This window comes from Amyelois transitella, chromosome 10 (assembly GCF_032362555.1).
Source record: "Amyelois transitella isolate CPQ chromosome 10, ilAmyTran1.1, whole genome shotgun sequence".
NCBI lineage: Eukaryota > Metazoa > Arthropoda > Insecta > Lepidoptera > Pyralidae > Amyelois > Amyelois transitella.
Genome location: NC_083513.1, coordinates 3,022,546 through 3,041,716, shown reverse-complemented (window position 1 = coordinate 3,041,716; position 19,171 = coordinate 3,022,546). Strand labels below are relative to the sequence as shown.

At 34.8% G+C, this 19,171-nt stretch overlaps 2 protein-coding genes across 8 annotated transcripts; one reads left to right on the top strand and one right to left on the bottom strand.

Annotated features, from left to right (window-relative positions):
• The first annotated feature begins 607 nt into the window (after positions 1-607).
• On the top strand, positions 608-11,198 carry LOC106137702 (uncharacterized). Of its 5 annotated transcripts, none has more exons than XM_013338597.2 (6): positions 608-1,045; positions 6,870-6,947; positions 8,520-8,783; positions 8,917-9,037; positions 9,133-9,791; positions 9,971-11,198. In XM_013338597.2, the coding sequence occupies exons 3-6, from the start codon at positions 8,613-8,615 to the stop codon at positions 10,550-10,552; spliced, it is 1,533 nt and encodes a 510-aa protein (XP_013194051.1). In that variant the 5' UTR covers positions 608-1,045; positions 6,870-6,947; positions 8,520-8,612; the 3' UTR covers positions 10,553-11,198. The 5 variants fall into 5 exon arrangements, with proteins under 5 accessions (XP_013194051.1, XP_060801971.1, XP_013194050.1 ...); XM_013338596.2 differs by lacking the exon at positions 608-1,045 and adding an exon at positions 5,202-5,427; XM_060945989.1 differs by lacking the exon at positions 608-1,045 and adding an exon at positions 6,285-6,411.
• A 2,598-nt stretch (positions 11,199-13,796) lies between these two features.
• LOC132902120 (piggyBac transposable element-derived protein 4-like) lies at positions 13,797-18,585 on the bottom strand. Of its 3 annotated transcripts, XM_060945985.1 has the most exons (4): positions 18,294-18,585; positions 16,799-16,933; positions 16,633-16,719; positions 13,797-16,440 (listed from the first exon to the last, which is right to left on the bottom strand). In XM_060945985.1, the coding sequence occupies exon 4, from the start codon at positions 15,824-15,826 to the stop codon at positions 14,240-14,242; it is 1,587 nt and encodes a 528-aa protein (XP_060801968.1). In that variant the 5' UTR covers positions 15,827-16,440; positions 16,633-16,719; positions 16,799-16,933; positions 18,294-18,585; the 3' UTR covers positions 13,797-14,239. The 3 variants fall into 3 exon arrangements, with proteins under 3 accessions (XP_060801968.1, XP_060801967.1, XP_060801969.1); XM_060945984.1 differs by lacking the exon at positions 18,294-18,585 and having other exon boundaries at positions 16,799-17,146; XM_060945986.1 differs by lacking the exon at positions 18,294-18,585 and having other exon boundaries at positions 13,797-16,719; positions 16,799-17,153.
• Between the last annotated feature and the right edge of the window lie 586 nt (positions 18,586-19,171).

Genomic DNA, 19,171 nt, shown 5'->3' with positions numbered 1-19,171 from the left:
TATATGTAGTATAGATCTATCAAGCACCTATGCTCCGCGATGTTTATTTGTAGGTATCCTCTTCACATGATTACATTACGTAGCGTTATTGCATCATTATCAATAAAACTACTTTCGTATGATAACCTGTCGACTAGGTGTTTAAATAATGCAAAAAATATTAATATTAAATTTAAATGCTACTTTTCGGATTCAAAACTAATGATATATTACATTAATTTGTCCGAAAACAATAATACATCCTTTTCAAAAGAAAGAGAGAGCATGAAATATTCCTCGTGTATAATAGAGACAACATATTCGGATATGACGTATTCCATTTCATGCAGAAATATATCACTGCTACGAAAATGTTTTATTTTTTATTAAGTAGTACTTTAAGACAATCTTAAATCAGTTTTTCATATACTATAGTATTTTTTGTTATAAATAATTGTGGTGATACGACGAAGATTAAATGTTGAAAGAATGAATTACACCATTCATTTTGTCATCATGTGTTTTATCATCATGTGAATCGAAACGTAATTTTGTACCATTCAAAACAAAAGACGTACTTATTTCCAACTCCCTCCTCCTAGATCATTCATATACTGTCGCCTTCCGAATTTCGCACATTTCAGCAAATTTTCTTAGTGAGATCACATCGGACAACTTAGAGACAGTGTTTATATACTCTTTGAACTAAGACGTGAACAATTTAAAATCCGAGCTTTCGTGCTTTGCCATTTTTGACACAGATTGAAAACTTTCAGAGATTCTGAAATCGAGTGAAATTTATAAAAATATATAGTTCGTATTTTTTTATTTAATTTATTAAAAGGGTATTTTATCCCCTTTTAAGTTTGGTGGTAGACCTGGAGCTTATCATGAGCAGCGTGAACACACAAGATTACAACAAAGTTTTCCATAACGAGGTCTGTTTTAACCACTTGTTGCAAAATAAGGTTCTTTTGCGACATAGAAACAATTTCATGAGAAAGTACAAGATTAAGAAGTTTAAGACAGTGATTATTGCAAGAACACAAACAGCAATGATGATGTGGTAAGTTATATTTTTAAATTTTATATATTAGTGAGCATAATATATGAGCACTGTTTTACGAAAAAAACTACTGGATATTACATCAGATTATCAGGCTACATTTATATGGAGTGAAACTCGCGTGTAGCAAAAGCGCTAATCTCAGGAACTACTGGTTCGAATTGAAAAAAATCTTTTTGCGTCTAATAGACCATTTATCGAGGATATATAAACAAAAAAGGGGAAAAATTTTCATCCTTGAGGGCTTCAATGATGCCCAAAATAACTATTACACGCGGACTAAGTTGCGGGCACAGCCAGTAACTAATAAGAACTGTTGGTTCACATTTGGTTAGTTTGGTTAGGTAAGACGCATTTTAATTTGAAGACTTAGGCAGTGATTTTTTTTATAATAATAAAGCTAGGTACATATACTTCTAATGCTACCGAAGCTTACAAAAGTCACTCTACAAGAAAAATATTGTTGGTAACACGTTTCTTGTTGTATTATTATTGTTGTACTTATTGCCTTATTGTTTCTACTTATTGAGAGATGGCAGCACTATGAAGTATTGAGCAAAACTTATATGAAAAAATTAAAAAGACTAAATTTTGTATATTCTTAAATTATATTTCTTTTTTATAAAATTTTCCATGCTGGTTCAGTCTTCTCGGGTTTGTACATACCTACATAGGCTCTGTTTATTTCACGTGGGATAAACACGTTAATAAAGATATTTCAACACTTTCTTCTTCCTGGCTATAGTCCCGGTTGCATCCTCACCACTCTGGAGTGGAGCCCGGGGTATGCCTTTGACAATGGATCCTGGATTGGGTAAGTCAGGTTTTTACACGAAGCGACTCCCATTTGACCTCCGCAACCTTTTCAGGGGAACCTAACCTGTATTGGATCGATCATGGTTACATATTCAGTTGCCTGAATGTGCAGGTTTCCTCACGATGTTTTCCCGCACCGTAATATTTCAACACTTTATGAGGCCTTAAGATACTCGTAGTTGAAGCTGATCTGATCAACCGAATACTTAAAATATAACCAGCCTCAACTAATATTATAAATGCGGAAGTATGCGTTTGTTACCTCTACAGACGTTATCTACTGTACGAAAATATTGCGTTTATTTAATTAAGAGTCTGGAGGACATTTAATAGAATAGATTTGGTGCCTTTCATCCCGGTAAAAACTTCCCGTGGGATTTGCCTGTATTTTTTATAGGTGGTGCTAAATTACAAAGATAAATTTACTTAAGTAGGTACCTACATAATTTTTTGTTTATTTTAATGTCATAATTACGATGATTTGATTAGAAATAAAACGTGATGGGCATTCTGTCCATGGTGGGTGGAATATTCATGGGTAAAAATAAATAAACATACTTATTATGAATATCCAGTTTAAAAACAATCATGATACTTAAAATAATAGTGAGATAAGTTTGTTTATAGGGATTTACACTTAAACATAAATACAATGAACATTTTTGAGATTCAAATAACTTTCTTCACGATGGTATTACAAATTCCAAACACGTGATTCTTATGTGAAAATATTTAGGTGGAGTTGTGCCAGCAACGGGTTCAATTCTAGGAACGACACTAAAACAAGTTTGGCATTCGTTGCATAAACTACCATTTCGAGATTAGAGCAGAAAGTGTTGACAATTTAAAACTTTATAGTTAATATCCATAATAAACATAAGAATACATACATACATATGGTCACGTCTATATCCCTTTGCGAGGTAGACAGAGCCAATAGTCTTGGAAAGACTGAATGGCCACGTTCAGCTATTTGGCTTGATGATTAGAATAGTTTTGGATAAAACAATGAATTTTTTGTGGATATTAAATTTACCTAGATTGTCAAAAATGAAATTCTACCTATGTATCTTATATTATTGTAAACCAGCATTAATACGTTTATTAAAGGAGTTATCTTATCACAAATAAAATACCAAAACATTAGAGGCTCATGATATCATAAAATATTAAACAAGATAGGTACCCATCTAGGACGACAACTTAAATAGCAAATTGTTGGGTAAAGGCTTCGGTAAAGTGGAAGCAAGTATAATTTACTAAAGTGGGGGGCCCCTGGTAGGTTGGCTATGACGTCATAGCTCATAGATCGATACGTCTGCCATGAAATGGTGGCGCCGCCGTTGAAGGCCACGGTCGCCCCGTCCGTGAAGCGAAGCCCTATATATTATGCCATCATCATGTCATATAATATAACAGAAAATATCGTAATAAAAGTAGTACATAATATGATTATTTATATTTATTAATATATAATTATAATATTATGATAAACTACATACCTACCTACCTACTTACTTATAGAAAGCTGAACGTGACCCTAGTCTTTTGGATAGGTACTGCTGGCTCAGTTTACCCCTTATGGAGTATGTAAACTGCACACTACGGATGTAAATGTTGATGGGCTAAGATAAAATATTTAAAAAATGTATAGGTATAGAATGGTTTTTGATGTTTTAGTCATACATAACTTATCATCTTGCGGATACCATTGAAGTAATCGTAGTTTTTTTTCGACTTTCATATTATAGATAAAAAGGTTTTTTTGATCAGCTACCGCGGTTATTCAACTTAGGTAGGTAGTTCAATGTCAGTCATTCGCAAATGAGTCATTGCATCACCAAGTGTGGTACAATTTACGTCGTGAGAAACAATGTTTTTAGATATATTTCTGATAGATTCTTCCATACTTGTTGGTCACTTGTGTTGGGATGTGACCCTCGCCAGAAAATAAAATATAACTACCTTTTTCTTTCATACACATACCTACATAAGTACATATATCCCTTGCGGGGAAGACAGAGCCAACAGTCGCGAAAAGATCAATAGGCCACGTTCAGCTGTTTATCTTAATGATAGAATCGAGATTTATATAGTGACAGGTTGCTAACCCATCGCCTAAAAGAAGAATCCCAAGTTTATAAGCCTATCCCTTTGTCGACTTTCACGACACCTATGGGGAAGAGATGGAGTGGTCCTATTCTTTTATCTATTTGTGCCGGGAACTAGACGGCACTTTCATTCATTTCGGTAATATATATGTAGGGATGATAATACCCAAACCCGAAAATGACATTCTAAACTCTTGAGTTAATCTATTAAGTCAACTTAATATAATAAATATTCTTTAAGATTACCATGGTGAGCCATCGCATCACTTTTTATTTAAAAAAAATCGATAACTTTCTATTTGAACTTCGAATATTTACGAAAGCTTCGACAGTATATATGTATATCTAGGTCAAATGGCGGTATTTCAACATGTTCTGACTTGAAAAATTCTACGCCAAAGTAGCGATGTTTTTTATTTTTACTTTTCATGGATTTTTAGCTTTTCTCTTCATACATAAAAATATTTTTTAATTAATTAAATTTAATCATAATATTCGTATATTAATAAAATCTTATATCTTTAATGTGACCAATAATTATAATATTTTTTTAATTATTAAAACTACGAGAAGGCAATATCAGTACTGTAACACACAAGTTGATATTGTTCACGATAAGTCCTTTGAACGCAATCACAGATTTGCTGATATAAGCTTAAAAAATGATAACTGTTCAAACATACATTCTTAGTTTGTTACTAAGGAATTCATACAATAATGTAGTGTGTGTACAAAAAGGTGAAAATAGCAATATTGAAGAAGGTCAATGTTTCAGTTATTTAGTTTCTGTCGTAGATTTCTAACTAACATTTTATAAAACCGAGAATAACAACTACAACTCCAGACCAGATTATATAAACATTGCGTTTTACATTTAATTCGCAAAAAGAAATTACATGTATCATACACAAAATACACGAACGTGTGCCGCACACGTTCGTGAATCATGAGGAAAACAGCGCGTCGCTATTAGCGACGTAATTCCCCTCTATACAATCTTCTATACATATAATAGACGGGTTCCATTACAACCTGAAGCGAGTTCGAACCAGCACATTAGCTCCACAGCACACTTCAAAATTGTGCGTAGGTCTCGTGACTGTCGCAATCACACTTTTGCTATTGGCTGTACAAGTTGACGTCATTTGAGCCAACCAATAGACACACAGTAAAGTTATTTTTAGAACACGGAGTCCGCTTGGTGGGGATAGAGGAAAACTGTATCCCGCACTTCGCCGCGAAAATTGCACAATATTTTCAGTGGTCGCACTGTGTGCACGCGCTATTGCGTATTTATAAAATTTACTAAGTTTAACTTCCTAAAGTCCCAAAAGTTATCACGACTTACTGCTCATAAGTTTTATTAACAAATTATTTTATTTTTCCTCTTTTAACTCGTGTTAAAAGTGAATTCTTCTGCGTCTGGAGGCACTGCGGTATATATTTTTTATCAGGGTAAGTAAGACTTACTACATATATATTTTTGGAAATTGAAGTGTACCTATATATATCCTTTATAGTGTGAGATAAAATTCATTTTAACTACAAATTATACATTTATCTACAAATCTTAAACATACAGTTCTCACGTTGAGACGAGTCGCAACTTGCTTGTTAGTTGGGGGGAGCAAAATGTACCTGCGATGATTTCGACTTTAATGTTAATGTCGCAGCGTTCAATTTAATGAAACGGATTTCTGTATTGTGTTCCGCCACGTTTATTTGACATGTGAGTTAGCGGCGAATGTCCTTCGCGAAGCTTCCCATTAATTCTGTTTTTTCTGTAATGGCCTGTTTCGGTGTTTGCAATAAGAATTTCATGATCATGTTACCTAACTGCGTCTTCGTAAAATCTTTTTCTGGCACAGTTAAGAGCATTAATGTTATTTTATGATGTGACTTTTTGTATAATTATTTTTTTGTATTTCTCTTCTACAAATTTTTATACTTTCATTCATGTTTATCACAGATTTTTTGAAGTAGTACCTACCTACTTATGTGCATTAAGTAGACGTTATAGATATTTTATGTGCATCGAACGATACTTACTACTGTAGGTTATCAACATATTTTTAAGTAGTTAATAGGTACCTATGAACTGTTAAAAGGGATATGAACACCGATTGCTAAAAAATATATTCAAATTTATCTTTACAGTAGGTACCTACTAGCCGATATCTAATTCCTACTTTGGGTTTTTTCCTCATAGATACCCGCCTATCAGATTGTTATTTATGATAAGTTGATAAGATCCGCCACTTCAGATCGTGGTAGGACCCATTAAGTCCGCAAATAAAAGCTGAAAACGAAACTGGTGTCAGTGTCAGTACAGGTTTTTCAGTATAGGTTCATAACTCTTGGGTACTTAATTACCTATCTACAATTTAACTATCGACTTTTGAACAAACTTCCAAACCAAAAAGAAATTTTTCTAAATAAGTATGATTAATTATTCCTTTAATATTTTTAGTGCTCTTTTAATACCTGCCCAAAGAAAATATAGTTTGATGGGCAGTCGAGTATCATAATCTTATTATAAGTGAAATTTTTCTCGTTGAACAAGATAACACTAGAACGGTTGAGTTGGTTTAACACTACATACATACATATGGTCACGTCTATATCCCTTGCAGGGTAGACAGAGCCTACAGTCTTGAAGAGACTGAGTAGCCACGTTCAGCTATTTGGCTTAATGATAGAATTGAGATTCAAATAGTGACAGGTTGCTAACCCAACGCCTAAAAAAGAATTGCAAGTTTGTAAGCCTATCTCTGAGTTGCCTTTTACGACATCCATGGGAAAGAGATGGAGTGGTCCTATTCTTTTTTGTATTGGTTCCGGGAACCACACTGCAAACACTACTAAGTTAGTAATTTAGTTTCGTTGATTTGTTACAGGCCTTCAACAGGGAAAATTAATCCCCAGGGAGCCTAAGTGATAAGATTTCAGTAGGAGCTCGAGAAGAGTTTGAAAAAGTAAGTAATTGCGTTCACCCTCCCCCCCAAGCTAATTTTTTTTCGCAGGTCAAGAAGCAAGAAGCAATGCAGATGTTGGGAAGAAACAGTAACAATTCCGAGAGGAGCTTGGAAAAAACATTAAAATGTCAAAACAAACATATCCGCCTTCAGCGGTTTAAACTTATTTTTACAGAATCTCGTTACTTAAACATCAGTTAACAAATATCTATAGAACGTGCAGAAATTCATTTTTGTTTAACAAACTATCAACATCAAACCGTTCTAAACGGTTATAAATAATCATACCAAAATATAAACATCTTACTTTTCAACACATTAATTTTTGAAACTGTTTTGATGACTAGATGACAAAGATACTCAAAATTTCGATATTACGAGATTCTTCTCACTAATTTATTTAATTGTCACATTTCACATTATTCGTCATTGCATGTTCAACTCATTAGGTATCCATCGTTCATTAAGCATGCATTTACATAGAGGAAGAGGCAAAATGGAATGGAACAATATTAATATAAGCACTTATCAAATGATGGTGACAACCAATTATTGTTCGAGAGTTAAAGTTTTATCTCTTGTAAATAGATAATAACTTGAACATATGCCCTCAAAAGAAGATAACGGGCCACCAAAGTTACAAGGACAAGTATGATGTATTAGCCAACAGCATAACTTGTAATTAAAAACACATTACTGCATGCTATCATTTAAAAATCATTAAAATAGTTTCTTTATTGATTTTATGTTATAATTCTAGATAAACTAGATAAGTTACAAAATAATTAATGAGAAGTTTAATTATACTTACTAATTTAATTCATAAGTTACCTACATAAGACCACTAATATAATTAACATTAAATTATTTTAAAAATAAGTAGAAAGGCTTTCAATTGATCTATCAACATGGAACAAATAACGAGTTTGATAAAATGTTACGCAACAATGTCATTTCTACTTTTTTCAACTCGTGGAATTGGTATTCTTATTAGGAATTCAGTTCATTGTGGGCAGGTGTCATTATGACAAAATGATAAGAGCGAACAGCTAATATTGACCTAAACAAAAAAGAATGTCGGTCGATATGATGATTATAACATATTTATCAATTTATTCTTCCTTCTTTACTTATTTATGCAACTCATCACATTTCGAATTGTCTGCATTACTTAAATTCTGATATATAATTTGTATAGAAAAATATATAACATTTAAAAATATAAAATATATAATTATATATATGAAATTCATACGTCATAATGATCTTGCATAGTTTTCGTTCTTCCATCCTCATAGTTTCATATGATCCATTACACAGAATCTCAAGTCATTTCCATTTCAGCCATTTAATACTTAAGAAAATTATGTAACAGGAAAAATTTCCGGCACATAATTTTCTTTTCTCCTCCCCACCTATCCTGCATGTGTATGTATCGCACCTGTAGCCCGGTCCAGTTGGAATCGCCTCCAAGCTGGATGGGGGCGACATTCATCAAAAACCTTCCTCCAACCCATCCTCTGCTTCATATAATCTGCACATTATGTTACGTCGTATCATTTCTTTTTGTAGTTCTATACAAAATGGTTGCTCAAACGAACCAATGTCCGAGTCGAGACGGCGGAATCGATATCGGATATCAATACAATCCAAACACCAAAAGACATGGTTTTTTCGCAAACGAGTCACGAAACTCGAGGTCTTTTGAAAGTGGTAGAAATAGATCGTTTAAAGCCAGAAAAGAGTCAGCAGGTGAACAACACAACCGGCGGAGAGATAACCGACGACAATCCAGGAATGATGCCATCGTCGCCTCTGCACACCAGCTTTTCAGAGGTAAGGAAGGAACCGGCTGCCGTGAGTAGTTTAATATAATTTATATTTATTACTTATTAAATAATATTAAGATTACTTTTAGTATCCTTTCACCAAATGAATTTAAATTAACGTGACTTACCTCTGCTTTCAGGAATATTTGAAACCGGAGCCGTTATTCGAGAACACAATGTTTCCGGAACCGGACTACGAGTTCTTCCAAGATCTGGATTGGTCCTCCGCTCAAGGCAGGGACGCACCTGCACGGACTACTGGTAAGAATATTGTATTTAACTTACGATGACTATAATTATAAATGATAAAATAGAATAGAATAACTTATCCATAATTTTTATTTCCTTTTTAACAGATATGCCGATTAACAAAACTGAAGAAAGGGCCAATACATTCGACACCACGAACACACAGTTCTCACCTACAGGTTGGGAAGCCACTTCCCCTCTTGCTTACACAAGTTTCTATGGTACAACTACACCTCATGACTCGCTCTCGCCGACGGCGGTGGACGGGTTTTCAAAGTTTGATGAATTTTTGTATGCTCAAGAATTCACAAAACCAAATCCTACAGAACAGATATTTAACATTACTGACTTGCCAGTTGTCATAGATGAGGGAACTGAGGGTTGCGGGGTAGAAAATATATGGCCAGTGACAAATAACCTTGCCTGGCCTTACACCAACACTCCACAGTACACTAAACATACAAACACTACACATAATATGCCCTTTATTCCATTAGAAGATTCGTTAAATCAAGATGATTTAAAATTTATGCCAGTTATGCCGCGAGAGGTGGAAAATAGCAAACTGGTATTATCAGATTACCCATCCGACCATCGCTTTAAAGGGGAGGATATACAAGAAATAGGAGTAAGGACTCACCCTATGGGTCTTTCTGTGGACGTAGCCGCAGCGCGGAGGTCGCAGGGGCCTAACATCAGCACACCCGACGTCGTCAACTGCGTGGTTCAAATGGAGAGGCAGGAGACTCCTCCGCATTTGGACGAGGTAATTGCCTGCAATACAATATACGTACTGAATATAAATAATTAATATACATAAATTTAAATAATTAAAACTATAAGACTATTTTCTTCATATTTTAATTAGTTGGGGATTTCCAAAATTGTATTATTTTTTTTGGCATTTTAGACAGTTCACTGCAATTAAATCTTATTGAATTTCAGAAACACAGCAGCGGATGGCCACCAGAATTCGGGTTTGAAACACACGACGACTACGTAAAGCCAACGGTCCTGTCGCCGGTGGAGACGAGGCCTCCCACTCCAGTCGAAGAATCTCAAACTGAATCCGACACGGATTACCTACCTCCGCGTCGGACCACGAAGAGAAGACATCCGAGCGACGATTCGGATGAGACTTATACGCCAACCCGTAAAGAAAAAGAGAGAAAGAGAAAGAAGCCCGACATTAAAATAAAGGCCATCATGGATGCTCTAGAGAAAACCAAAGCGCGAAGAGGGCGTCCGCCCAATCGTCGCATGAGCATCGTTTCATCCACGGGCAGCGTTGACGATAACGCCTCAAATTTATCGAATCAGGAGATGAAATATAGAGAATTAAGAGATAAAAATAACGAAGCATCCAAAAGATCTAGAATGAATAGAAAACTCAAAGAACTACAGATGGAACAATTAGCTGATGAATTAGAAGAACAAAATAAAAAATTAAAAGTTAGAGCTAATATTTTAGAAGAAATGACTGTCAAACTGAAAAATGCGTTAATGGCAGCTATGACGCAAAAATGAACTAGTTAAATAAATAACGTAGAGTTCCTGAAGTGAGCGCCTTTGCGTCTCCTATTCTCTTGCATTGATCTATTTATAGATAAAGCACTGTGCCATTGTAATACATTTATTTATATTACTAGCAGTGTTTAAGTTAGTAGACTGTGCTGTTTAATTTTGAACATTGGATGCTTTTGTTGTTTTAAATACACGGATTTGACATTTTTCACGGATTTGACAAATTTTAATAATAAAACTATTAAGTATATCATCACTATATAAAATGTTATTATAAGATTTGATTTGGTCTAGATTATTAAGATGTTTTGGAATTGGCACAAATATGTTTGTGTGACAATTGATTTTTAAACTTGTTTCCCTTGATGGTTTTTTTTATAAATCGTGTCGCGATTTATGATTGTAAGAATTGAATTTGTAGCAATTAAAATTAATTGTAGAACGTATTGCAATTGCGTTAATTTATAATTTGTTGATTGATTAATAATTGACGTTTTTGCATTGTTATAGTAAGGTATATTAAAAAAAAACAAACAAAAAGTATCTATATTGTAAGATAAAAATGTACCTAAGGCAACTTAATTTAAATTGCATGTTAATGAAGTAACTATTGTTTTCTCTGTAACAACTAAATATAAAGCATCTTATATTACTGTTTTTTATTGCGTGGAGAGAAGTCGCACGGTGGTATTAAGCAAGCTTATTTTGACTTTCCTTTCAATGAGCAACCTACAAACTACCTACATAATTCACCAAAAATTATTCGGTGTTACGGAGTAAAATATGAACGTCAAGATGACTGAGCCACCTCGCAAAACAAATATTGTCGAACCAGCCCTTAATACCTGGTTTGTACCTTTTGGTACCTATATCAAAAAATTTTGTACCTCAAAGAATTCAAAAATATCATTAACGTCAAGATGACGGAGCCACCTCGCAAAATACAAATATTGTTGAACCAGCCCTTAGTACCTGATTTGTACCTTTTGGTACCTATATCAAAAAATTTTGTACCTCAAAGAATTGAAAAATATCGATTGTGATATGTGGTTCCTCCATCTTGACGTCAAAATGGAGGAACCACCTTCGTTTCTTATAAAAATATAATGTATTATAATATATATTTTTGAATTCTTTGAGGTACAAAATTTTTTGATATAGGTACCAAAAGGTACTAACCAGGTACTAAGGGCTGGTTCGACCATATTTGTGTTTTGCGAGGTGGTTCCGTCATCTTGACGTTCATAAAATATCGATTGTGATATGTGGTTCCTCCATCTTGACGTCAAAATGGAGGAACCACCTTCGTTTCTTATAAAAATATGATGTATACCGTCGAAATGACCACACGGACACTTAGTACCTGGTTAGTACCTCCCAAGATCTTATCGCTATAATCGTTTTTTAACCCTTCAGCTGCGGCGGCTATACGCAAACTGCGCACCTCGTCTGCGGCGTTCAAGCGCCGCGGCGGACGGGCGCGCAGTGTCTTAGATTTTGTTGTATATCTGTATATAATTATTTGGGACCTACCCAAAAATTTATTTTTTTTTAAAGATATATAAATGAAGAATCATATGCAATAAATTTTGATGCGAAAAAACACTTGCGTTTATTATATTTAGGTCACTGAATTCAAAACTTACCGAAAAATTATCCATTGTAAATATTTTACTGATTTTGCAATTTACATCTTTCATATATTCTGTTTTTGTTTACTATTCCACAAAGTCCAATAATTGAGGAATTTAATGGTGCCAAAAAGTTATTATGTCCCAAGTAAAATTCTCTAAAATCGTCTTCACAAATAATCCAGTAAGAATCACGATTTCGCCATTTTGCAACTTCTACAACGCAAACTTTATACTTCTATTACCATGAAAATATTGAAATGTAGATTTATTTGAGGCATTGTAATCGTAAATAATGTATTTGGCTTCACAAAACAACAAGTAAAATGTATCTAAATGTCTTAAAATAGTATATTTCTACTAAAAACTGAAAACTTACCTAGAAAACTATCATTTTTTCAATTGGCTCGTTCATTCACTTACATTTGTCTTTGCTCAACTGTAAGGGCAGTGTGGCAAACACGAAAAATTGTAGTTTCGTTTTTATATCAGACATATATAGCTTGCCTAGAGAAAATGAGCGAAAAACCATAGCCAAAAACTAGAAAAATGTATGTCTGTGTGCGTGACTTGTTTGCCTTGCTTGTCTGCTGATGGCCGTATCTGGACAAAATGGCGGCATGTGGTTAACGCCTAACTGCTGATGGCCGTATCCGTCCACTGTCAATGTTTGTCTAACTGCTTTAGGTCGGATCTGGGCATATCTACAGGATGTTTGTTTTTAGTTGTGCACGTTAGTAATTTGGAAAAGAGTGTCTTGTAAAAATAAAAATAAAATGTTGATTAAAATGTTTCTTTTATTGGAATACAAAAATGTACAATGTTTATTGGTTTCCACTACTCTAAACCTATTCAATTCATAGTACATACTAGTAATTATTTTTACCAATGATTCATAGTACATACTAGGAATTATTTTTACCAATGAAAAAATAAAAATAAAATTACAATTTTGTAAAAATAATTACTGAACTGTTTTTGATAAGTTTTTTTTTTCAATAAATCTATAATGATAAGAACTATGTAATATATAAAGACTTATTGAAAAAAAATACTTTCATCAAAATCGGTTCAGTAATTTTTGAGATAGGGAATAGTGTTGAAGTCGGTTGTTTTGTAAAAAAAAATACTTATTTTTAATGAATTATGAATTCAAATTAAACAAAAAAATTTTGCGTAGGAATCGAAATTTTAGATTCCCATCATTTCACTTTACTGATAACAACAACGTTTTAAAAGGGTGTTATTTAAACAGTCTGCAGAATATTCATATGCAAAAAAGTTTACACAAATTCAGAAGCGCAAGTGAAGAATAGGATAACAGAAGAATAGGCACCAAACTGCACTGCAGCAGTGTCTCTAAATGACGTCAACTTAAATTTTAAACAAAGCATGTTTGGACTCAAAACACGCATGCGTTCGATCGAGCTCAAGCCGACTGTAACCAAACTCAAACGTTTATTCAGAAAATAGGCCTTTGTAGGCACTTTTTTACGTCAAATTACATGTAAAAATTATCGATTTAGATAAATTAAATAGATATGTATTCAAAACTCAAATTTAAAATTATTAATTCTTTCAAAGCTAAAGACTACTAGCGCTTCGTAACCGACCACTGCAAGAGAAGAAACGCCGAAAGAAACTCTTTTCAACAGTATTGGTCGCCTACTCGCCTGAAGGGCTTTGAATTTTTTTTTTTTTTATTTTATTTGTATATTCATTCTATGTATCTTATAACCCGTAGACCAAACCAGTGCAGTCCTAAGAAAGAAGGGATCAAAGAGAAAAAAGTATTTTTAAACAATAATCCTAATATTAATATTTAAAAATAAAATAATGTATACATAAATAGATAAACACCCAAGATCAGAAGTCAATATGAAAAAGATAATTTACCAACTTGACCTGACTGGGGATCGAACCCGAGACCTGGAAGTAGCAGTCTGGTGTGTTGACTACTACATCACACATTTTATATAAATATATAACTAATATAAATAAATAGATAATATTTAATTATATATTTTATATATATGTAACTACAGAAGTAATTTACAAACTATAGATTTTCTAAAGTATGATACTCAAGCCAACATTGGCCAACACAAATATACACCGTGCAATGACTGCACGCGATGTTACATTTTTGCCTGCATCTAACACAACGTCCCCTCTTAAATTTATCTTGTTTTTTGGTTCGCTCCTCGGTCACCTCATTATGAACAGGGAAATGATTAAAATCCCTGTTCAGCCTGCTACAGGTGGGGATGGGGACCTGGCGCGAACGTGAGGAGACGTTTTGTCCGAATTCTAAGCAGAGCTCTTCAGCAAGCTTGAAACGAAATTGGCGGTGAGTCATTTTTTTATGCTGGCCAATGTTAGCACAATATATAATATATGCATTTAAAATAGATATATTTAAAAGACGTCTAAAAACTTTAATATACCATTTGATTCCCCTCTTTCTTTCTAATAAATACATGCTTAGCTTTTGATCTTTGAGATCGACGCCTCCCATGTATTTATTATATTCATGGACCACGACTGGTTTGGAGCAGGGTTGGCCAGCCCTGTGCCCTGGAGCCATATCTGTTTTGTGGTAAGTAGATACAGTGGTGACAAGCTTCACATCTTTCCATGCTATGACGGATACATCACCACAGTGTCTACTTACCACACTACCCCTAGCCATCCTTTTATCCTGCAAATTTTGGATTTCTACGGGCGTGTCTTTTCGGCGACGGTTCAGAGTACCGACTACGTCAGTTTTATGTTTTTTTAGAAATTGGGTCAGAGGAACAGAATTATAAAAATTGTCCATGAACAGGGTATATCCCTTGCCTAAATAGTTCTTGAAAAGCTCAAGGACTATTTTGGCAGTGGATGTAGTAAACCCGTAAACCGTTTCTGCAGTTGTCGTGCCTTTGCCGGCATACAAAATTAAATTTACTACGTATCCAGTTACGGCCTCACAGAGTTCATAACTTTTGATACCGAATCGAGCTGCTTTGGAACGAATGCATTGTTTCCAGCTTAAATGACCCTTCCAAAGCAGCAACGATTCGTCTATCGATACTTCTCTGTGAGGCACGTAAATGGACTGGAATTTTTTATTTAAATAATCTATAATAGGTTTTATTTTAGCTATTTTCTTATCACGCCCCTGTACATGTATGTTGTTGTTATCAGTAAAGTGCAAAAATTTTAAGAGCATTACGTAATGATCCCTTGACATCAGTTTTCGAAACTCCGGCATACCCATCACACCCGTCATCCAATATTCCTCTAACCTACTTCTTACACATATTGACATAAATATCATCACACCTATAAGCCTATATAGTTCGGAAACCGAAGTTTCCACCCAGTCGTTCATGCGAGATTTACTTGGCATGGAGTCTCCGGTTTCAAAGAAACCGGTTATTGTTTCCCAAGCGTAATGATTCGTTTCGTGGACAATAGAATCCATCAGAGGCTGGTCCCAAATTTGAGTAAACAAGCCTAAAGGACTTGTTCCCTCAATTTTAGGACCAGCTTCTTCGTTGAAGTCCTCCCTGACCCCTCTAAATTCGTTAAAATCAGATGACCAAGTCAATGGCTCCTCACTAACTTCATCTTCAATAAAATCGTCATCTGATTCCAACATCTGCTGTAACTGATCGAGAGTCAATTCTTCCTCGGCATCCTCATCACTTCCAGAGTCGATGGCTAATTCTTCAGCCAGCTCAGGATCCAGTATGTCTTCATCCTATTAAAAAAACCAAACCCTAAACCACATGCAAGCATACACACAAACATAACAAAAGCGGGTATTGTTAGAGATGCCAACCACAATATTTTTATAAAAAGGAATAATTAGTGTATCCCAACGATGAACAGGAATAGAGATTCCTGTTCATTTTTATTCAATTAACTTTCAATATATTCATGCCATATTGCCAATTTCGCTGAATTACGTTATTGAGCATACACCAAACACCTTTATATCAATGAAGTTACAATACATTCATACCGCATTGCCAATTTTAGCAGAATTGTGTTATTGAAGCACAAACCAAACACCCTTAGTTACATTACCTTAGTTACTGGATGGACTAGATTTCTATCAGATAGTCCGGTGCACGATGAGAGCGGCAATAAATAAAAATCCCTTTCTCAATGCAAGTAATTTATACTTTCAAAGAGTGTTATGAAAATGAAACTTACAGGTTCTCGGCCAAAAAGATTACGCGGCTGACCTTTCGTACGTTCCTCTGGTACCTAAAAAATAATTATTTTGTAAATAACATTGCATGTTGTGATAATAGGTAATATTTTGTTTCGATAATCCTTACAATAGACATCAATAAGTGAGCAATAAGTTAGTATACATCTCGACATATTATTATCTTGGTAGTTAAAAAAAAGTTGAACATCTACTAAAGTTATCAAAAAAAAGAAAACCATTCTTACAGCAGCTACTTTTTCGCCGCCATGGACCAACTCATCCACGATCTCTATGGCTTCGCCTTCCACAGATAAATTTTGGGGCCGCCAAGGCTGTAATAAAATATACGAAATAATCAGTTTTTGTTTTTAAAGTAAAAGGGAAAGTTAACAAAACTGGAAAATAACATACTCTAATCCTCCCTGATCCAGATGTCTCCAAGACTACATCTCTGCCCCGAATAAGGGATCCCTGAGGAGTTCTAGTCACCTCCAAGCCGACAAACATGCTTCTGGAAGTACTTGGGGTTTGGGGTTCCATTTTAATCTGTCAATAAAATAAAATTATTAGCATGTATTCAAACCAGACATCGATGTCATCAGAAAGTGCTCACGGAGACAAAACTAACGAGCTAAAACACAGCGCGATACGAGTTACCGGAGCGTAGATCCTGTATACCACCTTCCGACTGCATCATCAGACCCTCGATGTCACTTCATCAGAAAGTGCTCACGGAGACAAAACTAACGAGCTAAAACACAGCGCGATACGAGTTACCGGAGCATAGATCCTGTATACTGTATACCACCTTCCGACTGCATCATCAGACCCTCGATGTCACTTCATCAGAAAGTGCTCACGGAGACAAAACTAACGAGCTAAAACACAGCGCGATACGAGTTACCGGAGCGTAGATCCTGTATACTGTATACCACCTTCCGACTGCATCATCAGACCCTCGATGTCACTTCATCAGAAAGTGCTCACTGAGACAAAACTGACGAGCTAAAACACAGCGCGATACGAGTTACCGGAGCGTAGATCCTGTATACCACCTTCCGACTGCATCATCAGACCCTCGATGTCACTTCATCAGAAAGTGCTCACGGAGACAAAACTAACGAGCTAAAACACAGCGCGATACGAGTTACCGGAGCATAGATCCTGTATACCACCTTCCGACTGCATCATCAGACCCTCGATGTCACTTCATCAGAAAGTGCTCACTGAGACAAAACTGACGAGCTAAAACACAGCGCGATACGAGTTACCGGAGCGTAGATCCTGTATACCACCTTCCGACTGCATCATCAGACCCTCGATGTCACTTCATCAGAAAGTGCTCACGGAGACAAAACTAACGAGCTAAAACACAGCGCGATACGAGTTACCGGAGCGTAGATCCTGTATACCATCTCCCAACTATCATGACATCATGTCATCAAAACCAAACGACATTTTGACTAAAACCAATAAAATAAATTTCGTAGATTTAGTTTCAATCAATGAATAAATCACAGAGGCTTTTGAAAGCATGCTGTATATTAGCGTCGCGATACAATACACAGACAGTGTACGACACAAGTAAGATGGCGGACATAGTGCGTATGTGTGCGTGTAACGGATTCTCAGTCTTGAAAAATATAAGATATTTACAAAATCCATGTATTTATTGTAAAAAAGTTAGTGTATTTCAATAGTATAATAAATTTACTATCTAAAACCAATTATATCCATTACAGAGGTATTGGATATAATGCATAAACTAACACGAAAGAAATATGTAACACACTCCATCTACTTTTGAAAAAGCTAAAATCCTTCTTTTTTTACTAAATCTATAAACTTTTACACGTAATTGCTTCGAAAGTAACTATATAATAACGAAATAAAAACATTTACATACCTGTTTGTAATTACAGCCAAAAAAGACGAGTTTTCTCACACGTTCTTCAGTCACTTTGCAACACAACGAAGTCACAATTTGAAATGACTTGGTTAGCTAAATGAACGGATGAAATTCATATTTGACAGTTGTCTATGACGGCTTCATTCGTTAGAAATACATTTCAAATAATAAAACACCTTATTTCTTGTTATTAGATATTATATTTGTGTAAAAACTACGACGAGTGCATTTGGACGGATCCGGAACAAAGCATTCCTAGTACATGCCCGGATACGGCCTAAAGCTTACGAAGGGTTAAAGCAGTTTTTTCAGAAAATAATTAACAAAAAGAAAATGACAGAAGTGCCTGTGATTAATTATGGCAAAATGTATTAAACGAAAACTTTACTTCAAAATAGTTCTAGGCGTTAAGGATTTAGTACAAAAAATTATATTTATTAATTATTTAAAAGCACAATGCTAATGTTATGTTATTTAAACGAGTTGTATATAACCAAATATATTTCTGAATTTTGAATTCTTTGAGGTACAAAATTTTTTGATATAGGTACCAAAAGGTACAAACCAGGTACTAAGGGCTGGTTCGACAATATTTGTGTTTTGCGAGGTGGCTCCGTCATCTTGACGTTCATGAAATTTGATTAGTAATATGGAAAGATTTTCCAATAATGTAACAAGATTACACAACAAATAAGTAAAATTTTTCACTGACAATGTTTTATCCTTTTTTTGCAATATTAAGTGCCTAGCCTAATATTCTTCGTTCGGTCAATTATATATCTGTAATATTCATCAAAATCGGTTCAGTGGTCGAGGCGTGAAAGCGTCACAACAGACCTTTCGCATTTATAATAATTCCAACATACCAAATCCGT

Bases quoted from the DNA above. Each gene is read 5' to 3' on its own strand.
- LOC132902120 (XM_060945985.1), bottom strand. From the start codon at position 15,826: ATGTTGGAATCAGATGACGATTTTATTGAAGATGAAGTTAGTGAGGAG.
- LOC106137702 (XM_013338597.2), top strand. From the start codon at position 8,613: ATGGTTTTTTCGCAAACGAGTCACGAAACTCGAGGTCTTTTGAAAGTG. The intron at 9,038-9,132 runs GTAAGAATATTG...CCTTTTTAACAG, and splicing joins CGCACCTGCACGGACTACTG to ATATGCCGATTAACAAAACT. The intron at 9,792-9,970 runs GTAATTGCCTGC...ATTGAATTTCAG, and splicing joins CTCCTCCGCATTTGGACGAG to AAACACAGCAGCGGATGGCC.